Here is a 16,993-nt window from a genome sequence, read left to right on the forward strand (position 1 = left end):
GGAACGCCCGTCAATTGCGCAATTTTATGGGTATTTGAGAGACCTCACATTGCCTGGTGAATGGAGAAACCCCGGTTTGAAGAGACGTATATTATATGAAGTTGAGATACGGACATCCTCCACAATAAACTCTTGCGCAACAAAATTAACAAAAACAACCATATGAGCATCTCTGGGCCCATCATCAAATCATCCTTCTGAAGTAAGCATGTTTATCTAAAACTATGTAAATAGTTGGAGAGAGGGCTGTACCAACAAGGCTTCCTGTGTTCTGCTGTTCACATCGCGAGGAAAGCTGCGACGGCAAACAAAGGGACAATTGATGGCTGACGGTTCAGTGTCGTAGCGCCGCTGGTAAACTTGGCCCATTTGGTACACTCCAAGCCCTTCTGTCCTATCGGGGAGTGGTAGATAGCGAAGCTCTTGATTGGCTTACTACAAGGAGGAAGTCAATGTTAGATAATGATCAAATCTGTATCTTAAGGAATGGGTGTCTTGCCCAATTAAAGTCCTACCAATCTGTGCGAAATAATCACTGGAGTAGGAAAATATACTTACGGAGCCACACTACATATACCAGCATCTGTCGTTCGACAGCTTGCCCGAAAGGGCACGTTATCTTTGGGTTGATCTGTGGCGCCCTGGGTACTGTTGGCAGAAGTGCAGTTGGGAAAATTGTAGGTCATCAATGTCCATTCACTCCATCCACCAGCATCCTTTGGGACACCTTTTGGGACTTGGTTTGGGCCGCCTAGGTGATACCAGATGCGGTTGTAATTTGTGTTCGGGCTGTAGAAGGGAACATTGCCTACGGTGTAGTTGATGGATTGTGAAGGAGGGAATGACCAGGTGTCTTGATAAGTGTAGTTTGAGCGCTGAATGAACAGCTCTTGGAGGTTGAAGCATGTGTGGTATGCAGGTATGTTCCCCGTAGTGAAGGCGATGGCATTGGCAATGTTGTGTTCTTGGCAAGTGCTCTCTTCGGACTCGGGGAAAAAGGCAACGGTGATGTTGTACCCGTACTTGTCAGGCCTTTTGAGTGCGATATTTAGTTAGCTTGACTTCGAGGTAGACTGCATGAGTCCAGCAATTGACAGTAATAAAGGTAAAGGGACACTTACAGTACTTGGGCATAGGCACAGAGGAGAAAGAAAAAGCCTGGCAACAAGAAACGTTCAATCAGCATGGTGCGTTGAAGAAAATAAGGACGTTAGGACTTAGGTCTGGGAGGGAGCGTATTGGGAATCAGATGAAAGTGATTGCAGTGATGATGATGATGATGATGATGAGAGGAGTGATTGCAGTGAGCGATGTTAGAGAAGGGCAGGAAGCGTTTCGGCGATGAAATGGGAATTCGAAGAAGGCCATCATTTTGCCATGGCGGGTAATGTTTCGTAGATCACATTACCTTCGAGCTGAACAACAGCTGCCGATGACCGCATTGCGCATGAATAACCACCGTGTAATATAACTTTATAAAGGCAAGTGCGACTTGCCAAGATCATTCCGTAGCCTCTGAACCTTTAATGCTGCAATGATGGTTCAATTGGAAATAGAGTGCGTGATTTAAACGTATTAGGTGGCTTTCCTATCCCGTCTCAATAAACTTAGCCTAAACCACTGACCAACAAAAGTTGCGTTACATCCGAGCACTGGCAACGGATACTTTTGGGCTTGGGACTGGGGCAGAGCCAACTTTGTTGATATTGCAGCATGTGAGTGGTCGGCTGTTGAAGGCCGCGAAGCCAACAATTGGATAAGTTACATGTTAGCGTACCACAATGGCGGGATTAACAGGGAGCAAGCCAAAGCCATTTCCTGGGTAAATGCCTATTCGTGCCTCAGCCGCAGCCGCAGCCGTAGCCGCAGCCACGCAGTCTGCCATGCAACCGAGAGACCTCAACCGTAGTTACCAGGCCCCATTCTCAGCGATGTGCAGTTACAGAATAGGCAGAAGTTGCAGCGTCTACCTTGAGATCAGCCGAACTTTTCAGAACTTTTGGAGTGCATGAGAGCAGAAGTCGGAGAGTCCATGTGTGAGGCGGAACAAGTGCAAGGCCTCTCTATCATGTTTCTTGAAGCGCATACATGCACGGTGTCCAAAAGCTACTATCCAGAGACAAGGGGAAAATAACTTTTTGTTGAGTAGTGCGTTATAGCAATCACTGTGGGGCTTGGTGCCTTGTTGGGATTAACTCTGAGTGAACGCTCACTCTCCTCTCCTGGTAAAAATATAAATACGAAGGGTGAACCCCGCGACAAGTTACCACTGTGATCTCCTATTAATCCATCGACACTTCTCCCAATATTCATTATTTCCCACTCCTCACATCACAACCATTCATACCACTCCTGAGCAATATGAAGTTCACATCTTTCGGAGCAATGGCTTTTATGACTACTGTGACAGTCATGGCAGGGATCCTTCCTTCTCGACAAAATGGGGCGGTCCACTGTATCGATGGTGTCCAAGGTCCAGACCCCGCTATTCAGTATGAAAATGGTAAATAGACTTTTGTTCTTTTCTGGATCCTCTCCGGTCTTTTTAGAGGATTTCTTTCCAAACTATTAGCTGATACGAATCTCTTATGAATAGCTGAGTGTGCTGGGGATTGTGTGTTTAGAGAGAATTCTCCAGATGCCAGCTCCCTTGGTAACCTATGTGCCGGGTCTTGCGAATTCTATGCTCCCCCTGCTACAGGACCAGGCAATGTTCCTACCTCGTACTACAGATGTACCAGTTAGTATTTGATCTCATTGGGGGGGCAAGGTATTGTGTGAGGGGCTAACAAGGCTTGCTAGACACTTGGAACTGACGAAAAGAGGGTCGTTATAGTCAAGCAATGTTTTCACTCATTGGATATTGAATTCTATGGTATGAACAGATACAATTTTTTCGAACATCTAATTGGTGTCTTCTTCGGTGATGTTGACCTGACGTGAGACCTCTGTGAAGTATTGTACGTAAATACTCTCCTAAGATGCGTGTCCAGAATTCCCTGCCATCCACGTAATGTTTTACGGCTATGACAAGAATCTTTGTGAGACTGCTGGTGTACATTCTGAAAATCTTACATTGGCGCGTCGCCTCATATTTGCTCTCAAGCTGTTCTGATCTTTGTCCCATCCCCACAGTGACAAGTTTCCGCCCATATCTATCTGCCTTCAATTGCTTTTGGACAACTCACCGGGGGAGTTCCCCGATATCCTAATTCAGGAATTCGATTTATTTCATTGCACATGTACTTTGATCTTAACAATTGAAGCGCATCATTTGCCACTTGAGGATTTCTACGTGAGGCAATGTTGTACGCACCTCGTGAATTCTGGCTATACCGTTGTTGGTACTTTGTGGGAATCTTGCAGGTCGTTACGCTACACTTAGTATGCATGTACACCCGAGTTACGACCATGTGAAAACCGCGTTCCGCCCAACGGAAAAGATTGTATTTTACCCCTAAATTGCACTCGAGGAAAATGACATCAAAGCCAAGAGATGATCTCCCTCACACATGGCTGTTATGGATATTTAAGTGTTGGTTCTGGTCTAAGAGTGCAGTTTGATGTCCCTCACAAGAACCTGTTGGATCTAGAAACGCTGTCTATTTAAATTGTCCTGCGCCAAGCAGTGAATTTGGCCTTGGGCATACCGCCACTTTACCTTCGTTGCGTCCACAGCAAGGCATTGGCCACTTGAAAGTCTCTCAATTTGCACTGTTGCAGTGCGCGACAGCCAAGGAGGCGTAGGAAAACGTATCGCCGTTCGGTGAGCTGCTCGCTTCGTGCTCGTCTTCTTCTCGTCTAAGTTTGGCCAGTCATAGTTTCGGATTATCTCCCTGATCAACCGCAGGACACCGCAGGTGCTGACCTGAGATTCACATCCACATCACGCTTCTATTTGCCAAGAGCTCGTTTGTATAGGACCCCGCTCGTTGGTTTGTTTACGGTCACAAATCTGTCGGTGGGTGATGAGGATTTTGTTAAAATGCTATGTTAAACCTCAATGAAACCTCTGCGAGTCGTCGAATCGTACTCGTAAGATCAACTGAGACCAAATGCCGAGCCTCGACCTGTGGTAGATCTGCATCGGCGCGTCACCTCTCCTGGTGAATCAACCGAGAAGTGATTCGACCTGTGGAGGAAAGAGTTGATGCCTAGCCTGTTCCACTCAAGATGTGGTCAAACCTGCGGCAGACTGGCGTATTTCTGCTTATTCTGCCATAAATTATCAAGCAAGCCAAGATGTTGGGACTGAAAAGAATTGCTTAACCGCCTGAGGGAAAACACGTCATGGCCGCATTGGGTACTTGGCACACCAGGTAGTAACCTAATCGCTTGCAGTTGAAGTCATATGGATGTTATTCCTTCCATAGAATTCAAGAATAACTTCGTAATTGACTTTAAAAAGGCATAAGAGTATTCGCCTCCCCTGGGTCTCCCGCCTGGATCACATATCGCCACCATTTGCAACAGCAGTATATTGCTTTAGCATAATCTTCTTTCACGTTATCACTCTGCAAGAGGTCTACCATCAGTCTTTGATCATGACTGATGTTGTTTCCGCCATCGGGTTACTGGGCACTGCACTTGGTATTGTCTCCTTCTTTCAATCCAACATCGCAGGTGGTGCGGCACCGCAAGGCCCTGTGATCAGAGTTAAAGCTGGAGGGCCACGAAACGACGATGATGTCAGCCTGGTGAGAGTATTTCCCTAATTCTGGACAAAGTATGTGCCTAATATGAGAAGGGGGGCAAAATTGCAGCTACGTATGGCTGGAGTAGCCAGAACGATTATCTCGGTGAGTTTCGCATATATTTGCTCCTGTTATAAGTAAGTCTAACGAAGAACGTATAGGCCAATCGGACAGCGGCTCTATGGGGAACGCGGGCTTTTCGGATTTCATAGTCGACTCTTACGAACCAGGAACTGTTGCTGCGTATGTTGGTGTTGCTTCGGACGACGATGGCGTGTGTATCGCTTGGATTACAGATAAACAGCTTGACGATACAGCTGGTGGTGCATGGACCGGCGACATTGGAAAACAGTGTGGGCAAGTGGTTTACTACCAAGCAGAGCATGCGGGACGTCTACCTGATGGCGGAGACTACTGTAAGTTTTGTCATTTCACACCGTCACATTTGTATTTCTGTTTGCCCAGAAGTTTTACCTATACACCAGTCGTATTTATTTAGGCACATGCGTTGCTAATTTCATTTCTCGCCATAGACCCCTGGTGTACTTGGATAGATAAAGATCACTCCGAAGACGTAACCACTGCAGCGTTGAAGTTCAATGTCTTTGCCTATGGTGAACATGTAACCGACACCCTTACTAATGATAAGGCATGCGCGTCCACTCTGTGGGGTCCGGATAGTGGCCCGATACCTGGTAAGCCACTTAGTCAGATCGGAGAGATTGGATGAACAATGCTAATTGGAGTTGTATTTGATTATAGGACAGCCTGCTAAAAGATCTTACAACAAGCCGCGTAAGGCATGGATGGAGAACCAGCTTATTGTCTCCACCATTGACTCACACCAGGCTATGGAGCTCTGCAATACTGAAAACTCCTGGGGTCCAGGTATGAATACACTGTTTGTCCATTTCTTGAGGAATAAAGAGTCATATACAGAAAACAAAGCATCTAGAAGGACTATGTATACTAATTATTGCACAGACTTCGTCGGATCAGATGGCTACTTCTGCGACATGGGCACTCACACAGCTCTCCCGCTATGTTCGACCAAAGATATTGATGGCTGCGTTAATGTCGAAGATGAAAACAAAGCCGTTGTCAAGCGGTCCATCGGGCCGAAGCGTGCGGTCAATGAAGCTTTCAAGCAGTATACCAAGATCACGAACTGGTCCGCTTGAATATGGGAGACGAGATTACCAAGGTGACTCGGCGATGCGAGCACTTTATTCTCCCAGCAAACGTCCGGTTTCTTTGATAGTGTTCTTTTCTAGGATATGGGAAATTTGATCTTCATCTATTGTTGAATGATGTGGCAACATCAATTCACATACGTTCATTTGCTGGGTTACAACAGCGTCACGGGATATACACCAGCATACGAAGGCACATATAAAAACTCATTCATACATGAACGGCAGCATTTTGGACTCATGAGTGATCTAAGAACACTTTCATAAGCTTGAGAAGAAGCGATTTTTGTTCTTGTGAGATACCTTTCTTCCCACACCTAGCCAAAGATCCGTATTCACGTTGCCCGGGAGAATTCATTTCACGTGTCAATCCATCCCTTGATCGACTACCAAGTGATATGGTATCATGACCGCACTCTTTACGTGTTTCTGGTGCTTGCGGGGCGGGCGCCTGGGTGACAGGGATCGGATCCTTTGTTTACTTTCCGACAGATAAGCGAAACGCGGGGTAGTGGGAGGAAATTCAATTCTAGTTGCAAGCAACCGTTAAACGAGCCAACTTTGAAGATTACAATATAGGTATCGCGCCACCTAGATCATCTCCCGTCTCAATGTCATCTTCTTCATCTAGGCATTCTCATAGCTCGCTAACAGCCTGAACCTCAACCAGAAACTGTTTATTGACACCCAATTGACACCCGATATTACCGTGGTTGCTAGTTTGCGCCACAGTCATTATATCTCCGATTAACAGAGGTTCGATTGTGGAAATCAAAACTTCTCATGGATCATCCAGTAACTCCTTCCCCACTCACTTTGGCAGACAGACATTCCACATCTGCTATGCTGGTCGTGAACGTATTCGAAGCTTCACTTGCCGCAATGGGTAAAAGCATCAACCATGGACCAGTAGTTGCCACAGGAGTGGCTTGGAATACGTATAGACACAGAGTCGGATTGTTGCAATCACCCAAGCTTCAATCTGAGTACAAGATGGAAACTAACCTCAGCTTCGAACTTTGAGCTTGCTTCGATTTGGAGGAGTCGACATAAGGAGAGACGATGAGGGAGATATCTTGCCACGCAAAATACAGCCCAAATAGACTTGTCGAGGGTGAATTCTATCCACAGCTTGCCAGAAGAAAACAATCAACATGTCCAGAATATAGTCCATAAACAAGTAGATGCCAATGATATTTGTTTTTTAGTGAATCTTCCCGTCAGCCAAGGTCGCGGTGACACGTAGGGAGTTGAAAAAGATCGAAAGAATGCTGTTGATAGCGCACCTGATCCATGTTCCATAGAAGCCTAGAAAGCCCAAAGTATAGAGAATCAATCTCATCGAAGATGAATCTGTTGCCATGGCTGACGTGGCATGTAACTGGGGATATTTCTGGCTGTGAGTAGCTGTTCGATCCAGCGAAGCAAGTAAACTTAAAGAATTCGAGTCTCAACTAAAGCTTTCTCTAGTTCATATATCTTCGGACCCGTACACAAACGGACAACGGCCTGAGCTGAACCGTGAGAGCCTGGCCAGACATCAACCTCCCCAACTTTGTTGGACAATAGCTGAATCTGAAACGTGTAAAGCTGCATGATAAAGCTGATAATCGGAACGGCCACAGTTGGGGAGTGGAGACTATTTACGAGCAACGTCAATTTCGTGGAGAACCTGCCTGGCACTAGGCGAATCTAAAGTAACGACTTGTGGAGATAGTTTTCTTTCGAAGTCCAATTGGATGTTGAAATCGCAGCCTAACTTCCAAATCTCATCCGTTTCCGACATGTCATCTGTGACGATCAAGTCCATTTAATCAATTGGCTGTTCCAGAACTTAGCACATTTGGCGCTGTTGATTGGAGCTGGAGGGGTTAGTGAGCTGCTTATTTCGTGACTCGCTTCGCTCCCCCTGCAATTACTCTCTTCAGTCTACTAAATGACGGTTGGGCTGTACCACAGAATTGAATATGGACTCCTTCAAGATAGATCAATGGGATGCGACCTAGAAATACCATGAATTGATTACAGAAACAGATGTAACTGAATTATCGAAGAATTTGAACCACATCAATACAGCGAGAAAACATGAACAACCCCATCCCACTTCTCCGCCGGCTGCAACGTCGCCCACACCGAGAAGTGCTCAAGTGAGCTGATACACACTGAGGCGGTTTCCAGCTCCGCAGTATTCGTAAATGTTACCTGGGCAAGTGAATGAGCACTCAGTGTTGTTAGCGGCCACGGATCCAGCCGAGAAGTAGTTCGCGCAGTAGCCTAGAGAATCTGTCAGTTCCAGCTTCGAAAGCACATTGAAAGAACTAACATTCACGTCCATATTCGACACCGAAGAGTGCAAAGCTTCCAGCTGCACAGAAATTCTCACACATCTCTAGTGTCATGCTATCGCTTGCGGTAGCTGCTCCAGCTAATGCTCGCGCAGTTGTTCCTTCTGTTTGGCAGCCGTAATACGTATACGGTCCAATGGTGGGTTTGATTGCTGGTCCTGTACCGGTAGCAGCTGGTGCAGATGCTGTGATGGTTGCGATGGCGTTGTTGAAGTTATAAATATTGAGACGATTGCCACCCTAATTGGGATGGAATTTAGCAATCTGCGGAGAACATTGGACTCCAAAAGGAAAACTTCGTCTAGGTCAAAGTTTGAGGGGGGGCGGGGGAGGGGGGGGATGAAAGTACTCACACCACAATATTCTGAGAGATTTCCAGCACAAAGCATATTACAGCCAGAGAGCCCATCTGGGGTCGTGGGTGCAACCATGCCGCCATTTGCGAAGGAGTTACCACACCCTACACATGATCAGCGAAGTTACTTTGTCTCATGATAATGTTTCAGTCGAATATACTCACAGCATTGTTGAGAATATTCCACGCCAGCAAGCAAATAGTTTCCATTTTGACAAGCTGCCGTACAAAGATCAACTGTCAAGGCACCTGGACCACCAGCTGTAGGAACACCATTTGGCAGAACACGACCAGTGACACCTTCAGTGTAGCAGCCTACGATCTTCCAGTTTCCAGCACCAGGGTTGGTCTGAGGTCCACTGACACCACTCCAGAATATACTGAGTCTATTCACGCCCCCGCAAGGCTGGGTCTGGTTTCCGGTGCAGGGCATGTTGCAATCTGATGGTGTGTTGGAAACGGTGGCACCGGGTGCGATGCTACTTGCGCAAACTGTGGTGGTCAGCATGTTTACTTCACAATATGATGTGGATTTTGGAGGTAGTGCTAACAGCATTGAGAACTGTACTGAGTTCCAGCATAAATGAAGCCTCTGTCGCTACAGTATTTGATGCACGATTCATCTGTCATGGCAGTGGTATTCGTGTAGCTCGCTCCATTGAGGGTTCTTCCTACCTCGCTGTAAAATCCAATCAACTGTTAGCTCGGGCCACCACAGGAATTGTTCTACAGGTTTGAGGGGGATTTTTTTTTCACGTGTAGCATCCTCGATATGTCCAAGATCCGGGAAGTGTTGGAATCTCGAGCGCAAGAATGGGGATGAACTATTTTTTGTTAGACAGTCCGCACTTCAAAGGTATTCACATGGGGCGATTACAGGAGACAGCAAGGTGAGTGCGGCAAAGAAAGGTTGGAAGCGCTTCACAACCATGTTGAAGCTTTCTTTTTGATGTCGATTCTCAAATGACTCTTCGCTTGTAAGCAGGCGGTGGTGATGGCGGGTGATCAATGGTGCGTTCGATCAACTCGTTATATGTTCAGACTCATCAGTGAATTTCCGAAAGTTTTGAGGAAGTTTTTCGTGTGGCTGCTCTTGGGGAGCTATTGAGGAGACCTCCGAACAACAGTTTAAAGTATTGGTACTACTGCCAAGAGCGCCGCGGGGTACGACATGATGGAGGCAAAAGCAGAATGTGGTTAAATTTACCCGGCGGGGATAAATAGCTTAAGTTTCCTACTCATAAATTGGTTTTTTCTCTTCTAGATGTTCTTTTCGTTCGCTCAAAGAAATCCCAAAGATTCCTGTTTGATCTAAGACATGATAAGTATCATTTCGGACTCTTTGAACACATGGACATTCTTCAAACTTCAATATCTTGTTTCCTGAAGATACCCCGCAACGTTTTGTCTGCGTTACCCGCACTCGTATTTAAGCTGCACTACTGCCGTGCGACTTCCATATGCAGGTGCTCACAGACACCAACCCGCCAGAAACCTTGGCAGGGGTACCGATCTTGACACCAAGTCGTATAGTACGAAAAACATTCTTATTGGGCATGAAGAAGAATCTAGGTGTTACAGAAGCGATTTCATCAACACTGTCATGCAAAGGTACTGCCCGTACTAGGCGCTGGGTAACTCTGGGTGATGTTACTTCCGTCGATAATGTGTACACCTTTCTCTCTTTTTCAGCTGGAACTGTGGTGATACACGATTCGACTTACATGGCAGCGGTTCTTCCGGTTAAAATAATTGTCTGCAGTGAGAGAAGTTGTTCATTTACCACCAAATGGCCTATTGGGCCCGTTGAATGTAGGGTAATATGACAACGGAGCCGGCTTTGAGGGTACCGAGTTTCAACACTTGCAATAGTTCCGCGCATTGTTCCGATACCTCTAAGAATTGGGAGAGGAATTTACGCTCAACATCCATCTAATCGAGAATCCTGCCTGAAAGTTGCCGTTGTGGAGTGTATGACAAGATCCCGATGCAAAGCAACTGATCGGGAAGGATTTTTGGACCATCAGAGAGTGACACCAAAGTCATCGAAAACCAGCAATGACAAAGCTGGAGTGGCGAGAGGATTTGAAGGCAAGATCGAATGTGACTTGTCCGCTTGGCAGTCATTGCCCGATAACATCGAGGTTTGACAAGACATGAGAGTACCGCAAGCCGAGGTTTAATGTAATCCAGAGGGCGTCACGTCGTGCTTCGTTGGCTGATGTTGCTTGGCATCTCCGAGATACCCCAACAACACTCTGTTCATTGTCTTCAGTTGAGTAGGTAGCTCGTAACTACAGGAGGGGCTTCGACGATATACAAGCCTGGGATGACGAACTTGACTCCTCCAATCAGTTCGAGCGCCTGTTAAGCCACGTAGTTGTGCTTCCGTGCATTGAATTGCGTTGGCCCCAGCCGATGATGTTGCTTCGGGAGAGGGGTTAGCGCTCGACGTCATCACGTAGTCAGATTGTTCAAGAAGGAAGTCTCAGGTGAGCAATTTTGAATGGGAGAGGCTTGCGTGTCAACTGCTGTGTGTTTGGGAGTGTCAGTCTCAGTGAGAATTCGCGACTCCACAATTTTGGTTCCCGCTTAAAAATAACAAAACTACACACCACCCTGCCGATCTAAGAATTTCAAACAAAACCAACAACCAGTACCCTCCAGCGCTCCCCATAAACCAACTTCGTCGGATCCGGCTCCAATTGCATTGCCTTGGTGTCTGTGACAAAAAGTGAAAGCACCGGTAACTTGTACTTCAGAAGTACCATTCACCATTTAAAACCTCTGTTCTGCGCACCTAATATTCGTAGATGATGGAAATGGTGAGTACTGTGGTGAAATGGCTATTCCAGTCCGGTAAAGAATAGCGCTAGGTGAATCTAGTAGGGGGAAGATACTGCGTTACAGGGATGAGTGTTGAGTATAAAAGACTCCTCCACTTCCTCCTCTACTCACTCCGTAAACAACACAGGTTGATATCGGAGCAACAACGCATGTGGAGAGTCAACGGGCGGGCGCGTCTTCATTGAATGTGTCTTGAACAGTGGAAGGGCAAACACACATACATACATCTGCTAGCTTGTAAGATACGGACGGGAATGATTATTGTGCAAGTAACTGGCTTTGAGGAGCCCAAAATTTGAACCCTCGGAAGATCAGTCACGTTTGGTTTCGTTGCTGTCATTTACCCGTCCCATTGTCGTTTCTCTACAAGTTCGCTAAAATCATCTCAACTTCTTCGTCCGCAGCCTGGAGGATATGCTCAGGTCGATACTTGGGTTGCCACCCAATCTGAGCACCATGTTCAGGCGTGAAGGTACACCTAGAACCTCACATCAGCCCCGACTCAGAATCGCAAGAAAAGTTAAAATTGCAAACTCACAATCCTCCCAATTGCACAACAACATGCTCTTTCTTACACCCGATCCCCAAACCCATTTTCTCAAGATCCGCATCCGTCGCTTTCTCAACCGCTGAACTTTGAATCACGCCACGCTTGGCCAGAGCGCAAGCCATTGCAGAATAGAGATCGTCCCATGCGATACTACCTGGTGAAGCGAGGTAATATCCGGATTTGCCGGAGCCGATGGAGGTGTCGAGAAAGATTTGTTGCAGGATGTGGATGAGGAGGGTGGAGTTATCGCTGATGTGGCAGACGGGCCAGGTCTGGGAAGAGGAGGGCAGAAGAGTTAGTCAGTCGTTGTGGGAGTGGATGCAGGGGATACTGGAGGGAAGGGAAAGGAAAGGGAAAGGAAAGGGAAGGGAAGGGAAAGGATAGGGAAAGGGAAAGGGAAAGGGAAGGGAAAGGAAAGGGAAGGAGAACTGAGAGATACGTACATATCGTTCTTTGTTGGGTGGGTAGACTGCTCCGGCTGCTTTGGCGGCTTTTACAATTGCGACAGTCTGGATGGAAATCGGGTTTCCGAAGCCTTCGCTTTTGCCATTTGGGTTTCGGCTCACATCAGCTGAATGGCGCGTTACTTGCAGTTTATGGAATACTGACAGACGATACAGGGTGCGAAGATATATGATTTGATCCCTTTTGCTTCACAGAGTTCGATGATAGTGTTATTTGTTTCTGTAGCCTGTCATCCAAAATATAAACCAGTACCCTTATGCTTGTCAGTTAAGGGGAGTGATATGAATTACCTGTTGCATAAACCCAAATGGAGCTTTCTGGTTCTTCTGGATATCATAGAGATCTGGATTTGTATCTAGTAATGCCACATCTGTAGGTGCACCCGCATGACTTGAGAAGATCTTGGCGCCAGATACCTGTCAAAGGTCCTGTCAGCACCATACAATACCATTTCGTTCTCCATTCTCCCATCCCAAAACAGCAAAGTGGTAAGCAAGTATGCCCACCACACACTAACTCACATGTAAAAAATGAACCTCCCTCCCCGTCCTCCTCCTCACCTCCCCCAGCGCATCAATAAAAGCCACCTGGCCCTCACACCTCAACGCATCAATCAAATAAAACACAACTGTGATTTCATTTTTCATGATAGCGTCATGCACTTCAGCTTTGTTATTGACTGCGAATGTGAGAGGTTCTGCACCGTATTTACGCACGGCTGTGGCCTGTGATTCGCTTCGGACGAGGGCGAAGAGTTTAGCTGAGGGTGGGAGGAGGTTGGATGAGGGGAGGGTGAGGCGCGCGAGGAGGTCGCCGCCGAGGTAGCCTGAGCTGCCGGTTAGGAGGATGTGGTGGGGTGGGAATGGGGAAAAGGACATGGTGTGGAGTTTCGGTAACTAAGGTAGAGTAGGAGAAGATGTTGGGATGAGTTGTTAATATTTGTTAGGAAATAAATTCAGAGCATTTGTATTTAGGCAGTGTGCAAATGTTGATGGTGTTGACGTAAGTGAAGACAGGGTTGTAATGTAAAGCGGGAACGGGTTGTCCGCTCCGTTGCGATGAAGCGAATTGACTAATTCGGTAGAAATTTTATAGACCAAAGCAGCCGACATCGTTGCCGAACACTTGGAATTGGATTCAATAACAGAGGCTCTCTACGTACAATAATGAGACCTGGTGATTAATTGGAACCGCCTAACAGTGATGGTATAAGTTTCATTGGCATCTCATCTATGTTGGTCCTTACCAATATTGCCGAGGCTGAATAATTAAGAATACGCTGGCTATCATCTTGCCCGTTGACTAGATGCTGGTGGCAGTCGAAGGCAGCGAAGTATACTTGTTTGCTAAGTAAGTTTTGTTATGATGAGTACTGGCTTATTCCTTCTCATGCAAGTGCACATTGCAAGATTATCAAGTGTCGAAACTTTTTTTTCCATGTAACTCTGACAACTCGAATAAGATCTCATTCGTTTATACACGGAGTTCCACAGGAAACGATGAGATTGCATGATATATGATTTTGCTCAGTATTGTTGTGTGACGACCAGGGAGTAAAAAGATGTGTGTTATATTTCTTTAAGCATACGAATGTTATGTATGTGGAACCTGTGAACCCTGCAACATCACGTAGAACGGCGGAATCATATGCCTGAATCTATAATATAACACGATCGAGCAAAAGCAAAATAAAGCAAGGAAACTCGTCAGCAACGTGAAAGAGCGCCATTGGAATGGAGCAGCTCAAGCGCCATCACTTAGCCCATCTGCACACCCGAGTGCTTCTCCACGTCTAGCACCGTCTTCAAATGCTCGTACTTCAGCTTCACCCCCTGATGACAAGCCAACAGCTGCCCTGTCTTCAGCACGTTCTTGATCTGCCGCCCATTAATCTCCACCTGCGCAAGACTCTCCACCTCCCCATCAACAATCTCATGCTCCACTCCCCTCGCAAGGAAGTTCTCCCACACCTGCATCCGACTGGTTTTATCCAGCCCAGGATACTCCATACTGATATGGATGCGCGACTGGAACGCTGGATCCATGTTCTTGACTCTGTTGGTGGTGAGGAAGAGGATGCCTTCGTAGTATTCTAGTGTGCGGAGGAAGATGGAGACTATTTTGTTGCGTTCCAAATCGTGCGCTGAGCGCGCTTCAAGGAAGACGTCGCATTCGTCGAGGAGGAGGACGGCGTTCCATTTGGCGACCATTTCGAGGATGGTAGTCAGGCTGGCTTCGACTTCTGAACTCTTGATGCCGAGATCGCCGGCCGACATCATGTATAAGGGGACTTTCATATTCTCTGCGACGGACTCGGCGGTGAGTGTCTTGCCTATGCCGGGGCCGCCGGAGAGGAGCATGATGATACCGCGGCCTTTGCCGGAGATTACGTCGTCGAATTTTTTGGAGTGGAGGACTTGGGAGGACGCGAAGGCGAGGATGAGTTCTTTTTGGGAGGGGGGAAGGACGAGGGAGGAGAAGGCTTGGTCGTTGAATTGGATGGGGAGAATGGAGTCGACGAAGAAGGAGAGCCAGCGTTTGGTTTTGAGGGTGTAGCCTTTGAGCAGGGAAGAGCAGTGCATTAGCTGCTCGTCGGTGAGAGGTGTGCGTTTGACATCGATAGGGTTGGTGTTGGCGATCGCGGTTGGTGTGGATTCGTCATCGTCCGAGCCGGAGTACTCATACTCTGACTCCTCATCTTCCTCGGCATCAGAATCGTTCTCGACGATTGCCTTGCTTTTGATCTTGAGAGGCGAGAGATGCTTGAGGCTATTGGGATTGAATTTGCCGTAGGCGAATGTATCACTGCCTGTGTTAGCTTGGTTCCTCAAGAGTGGTGAGGGCAGACTTACATGATGACTCGACTGTCGACGGTCACTTTGATATCATTACCACACATATCTTTGCCAAGTGCAAAGGCCTTATAGGCCTTGTAGTGGTAACCATGATAGTGTTCAAACAACTTTCCACGCTTGAGGAGCTGTGCTTTTATCTTTTTCTCATCTGGGTGGAAGCTCAAAGGGAAAGCGTCGAGGGAGGCAATTGGTCGGGTGCCGGCAAATGCCAAGATTATGTGTTGATTGGAAGCGTATCCAAATTTATCACCGTCCCAATCAACCTTTTGTGCGTTGACTCCATAGCAAGGTCCATATTTTGGGTGTTCATAGTAACTACCATTCGAGAATTTACTCCCGCAATGACGACCCCATTCTTCAGAGTAGAGGGTGGTGCCGGGTTGGAAGATAGTCCACAGGTGCTCGAACGTGATGACCTTATTCTTAATATAGTCTGCCTTTGCAGCAATGGTGTCCTTCAGCTCGGCTTCAAGGACAGTGTGTAGGAGTTGGACATGCTCCTTTGTTTCGCCTTCTTCTTGTTCCTCGAGTGCGGTGGAGAGTTGAGTCCAGCGATGGACGAAGGGATTGAATGGTGCTTGGAAGATGAGGCGGTTGAGGGTCGGTGTGACGCCTGTTACATTAGTAATATGCATTTATATTTTTGTACTGAAGAATACATACCAGGGTAATCCTTCAGAACCTTTGTGAGTATTTGCTTCAGAAGAGGGGATTGAATGACAATACTATCAATCTCCAGCTTCTTGCGAGAATCGAAACTCTTCTTGTTGCGGACAAGGATTGCATAGCGAGCTGTAACTTCATTCTCCGCTGCCTCATCCAAGTCTTCCGGATACTTGTCGGTCCATGATGTTCGACCTCGCTCGTCTTCCTTTTGGTAAAGATTCTTGAGGTCACACTTCATTCCGAGCTTAGGAACTGTCTCCTCTACTGAATCTGTCTCTCCATTGACACCGTTGGAAACGGCTTTCACTGCGACTGTCTGGGAGATATCTCCCTCGATATTGCTTTGCTCAAGTGTTGGTGCCATTGTGGTCGCTTGATCAGGTTTGAGAATGAGTGAGAAGGATTTGGGACGATAAGTTGGGAGAAAGTAAAAGTCTTAAGTAAAAGATGATGGGCATTTCGGATCAAAGCTCTAAATTCATCTGGGGATTAGGCAGTCAACAAGGCTAGCCATGGCCGCCGATTGACTCACCGAATTGATATAGGCAAATCAGCGAGCTCTGATATTCTGTGCCTCACGTTCACTTGAATCATGAAGGCTGCCATTCTTTTCACGCGAATCAAGAGGCTCGACACATGTGGAGATCTGCTATGAGGAATAAGTATCATGTCGAGATGTGCCAGGCTGCCGAATCCTTCGATGTCGGTACTTCCAAATACCGATTTCTGCCTCGGGGATCTCCACAATTAAAAGGCATAGACGGAGAGGCCCCTTACTAGGTACTGCTTTAGGTGGCGCAACCACTGCGTAAGGTTACTTGAGTTGTGACTAGATCAAATGAAGTGAGGTCACGGTTCGACGCTGCCAACATTAGGTACCATAACATGATGAAGCGAGGAGGATGAAGTGACTGTGTCGGCAAAGACCCCCTTGTGAAGTCTATCACGTGCTCATGTGATGGTGCTAACCGGGCTAGCCGGGGCATTTAGCCGGCTTTCCCTATTTTCGCGTTCCAGCGCGAC

General features: G+C 47.0%; 6 protein-coding genes across 7 annotated transcripts; 2 read left to right on the forward strand and 4 right to left on the reverse strand.

Moving 5' to 3' along the window:
- Positions 1-130: 130 nt before the first annotated feature.
- ONS95_000725 (uncharacterized protein) lies at positions 131-1,186 on the reverse strand (the record flags this gene model as incomplete). Its single annotated transcript, XM_058493895.1, has 4 exons — positions 131-194; positions 253-435; positions 559-1,032; positions 1,122-1,186. The coding sequence occupies 3 exons, from the start codon at positions 1,184-1,186 to the stop codon at positions 279-281; spliced, it is 696 nt and encodes a 231-aa protein (XP_058364097.1). The 3' UTR covers positions 131-194; positions 253-278.
- A 1,090-nt stretch (positions 1,187-2,276) lies between these two features.
- Positions 2,277-2,886, forward strand: ONS95_000726 (uncharacterized protein). Its single transcript, XM_058493896.1, has 3 exons — positions 2,277-2,503; positions 2,597-2,740; positions 2,803-2,886. The coding sequence occupies exons 1-3, from the start codon at positions 2,362-2,364 to the stop codon at positions 2,814-2,816; spliced, it is 300 nt and encodes a 99-aa protein (XP_058364098.1). The 5' UTR covers positions 2,277-2,361; the 3' UTR covers positions 2,817-2,886.
- Positions 2,887-4,544: 1,658 nt separating this feature from the next.
- Positions 4,545-5,875, forward strand: ONS95_000727 (uncharacterized protein; the record flags this gene model as incomplete). The annotated part of the gene is made up of 6 exons (XM_058493897.1): positions 4,545-4,697; positions 4,748-4,799; positions 4,856-5,110; positions 5,228-5,389; positions 5,457-5,582; positions 5,679-5,875. The coding sequence occupies 6 exons, from the start codon at positions 4,545-4,547 to the stop codon at positions 5,873-5,875; spliced, it is 945 nt and encodes a 314-aa protein (XP_058364099.1).
- Positions 5,876-7,884: 2,009 nt separating this feature from the next.
- Positions 7,885-9,733, reverse strand: ONS95_000728 (uncharacterized protein). Its single transcript, XM_058493898.1, has 6 exons — positions 9,465-9,733; positions 9,139-9,411; positions 8,753-9,079; positions 8,586-8,692; positions 8,211-8,472; positions 7,885-8,161 (listed from the first exon to the last, which is right to left on the reverse strand). The coding sequence occupies exons 2-6, from the start codon at positions 9,215-9,217 to the stop codon at positions 8,031-8,033; spliced, it is 906 nt and encodes a 301-aa protein (XP_058364100.1). The 5' UTR covers positions 9,218-9,411; positions 9,465-9,733; the 3' UTR covers positions 7,885-8,030.
- A 1,347-nt stretch (positions 9,734-11,080) lies between these two features.
- On the reverse strand, positions 11,081-13,491 carry ONS95_000729 (uncharacterized protein). The gene is made up of 6 exons (XM_058493899.1): positions 12,971-13,491; positions 12,740-12,865; positions 12,594-12,675; positions 12,428-12,519; positions 11,973-12,256; positions 11,081-11,912 (listed from the first exon to the last, which is right to left on the reverse strand). The coding sequence occupies exons 1-6, from the start codon at positions 13,325-13,327 to the stop codon at positions 11,798-11,800; spliced, it is 1,056 nt and encodes a 351-aa protein (XP_058364101.1). The 5' UTR covers positions 13,328-13,491; the 3' UTR covers positions 11,081-11,797.
- Positions 13,492-13,575: 84 nt separating this feature from the next.
- Positions 13,576-16,856, reverse strand: ONS95_000730 (uncharacterized protein). 2 transcript variants are annotated; one of them, XM_058493900.1, is made up of 4 exons: positions 16,748-16,856; positions 15,968-16,619; positions 15,302-15,917; positions 13,576-15,254 (listed from the first exon to the last, which is right to left on the reverse strand). In XM_058493900.1, the coding sequence occupies exons 2-4, from the start codon at positions 16,332-16,334 to the stop codon at positions 14,207-14,209; spliced, it is 2,031 nt and encodes a 676-aa protein (XP_058364102.1). In that variant the 5' UTR covers positions 16,335-16,619; positions 16,748-16,856; the 3' UTR covers positions 13,576-14,206. The 2 variants fall into 2 exon arrangements, with proteins under 2 accessions (XP_058364102.1, XP_058364103.1); XM_058493901.1 differs by having other exon boundaries at positions 15,302-16,442; positions 16,503-16,856.
- Between the last annotated feature and the right edge of the window lie 137 nt (positions 16,857-16,993).

This window comes from Cadophora gregata, assembly GCF_030347475.1.
Source record: "Cadophora gregata isolate MNR1 chromosome Unknown scaffold_1, whole genome shotgun sequence".
NCBI classification, from domain to species: domain Eukaryota; kingdom Fungi; phylum Ascomycota; class Leotiomycetes; order Helotiales; family Ploettnerulaceae; genus Cadophora; species Cadophora gregata.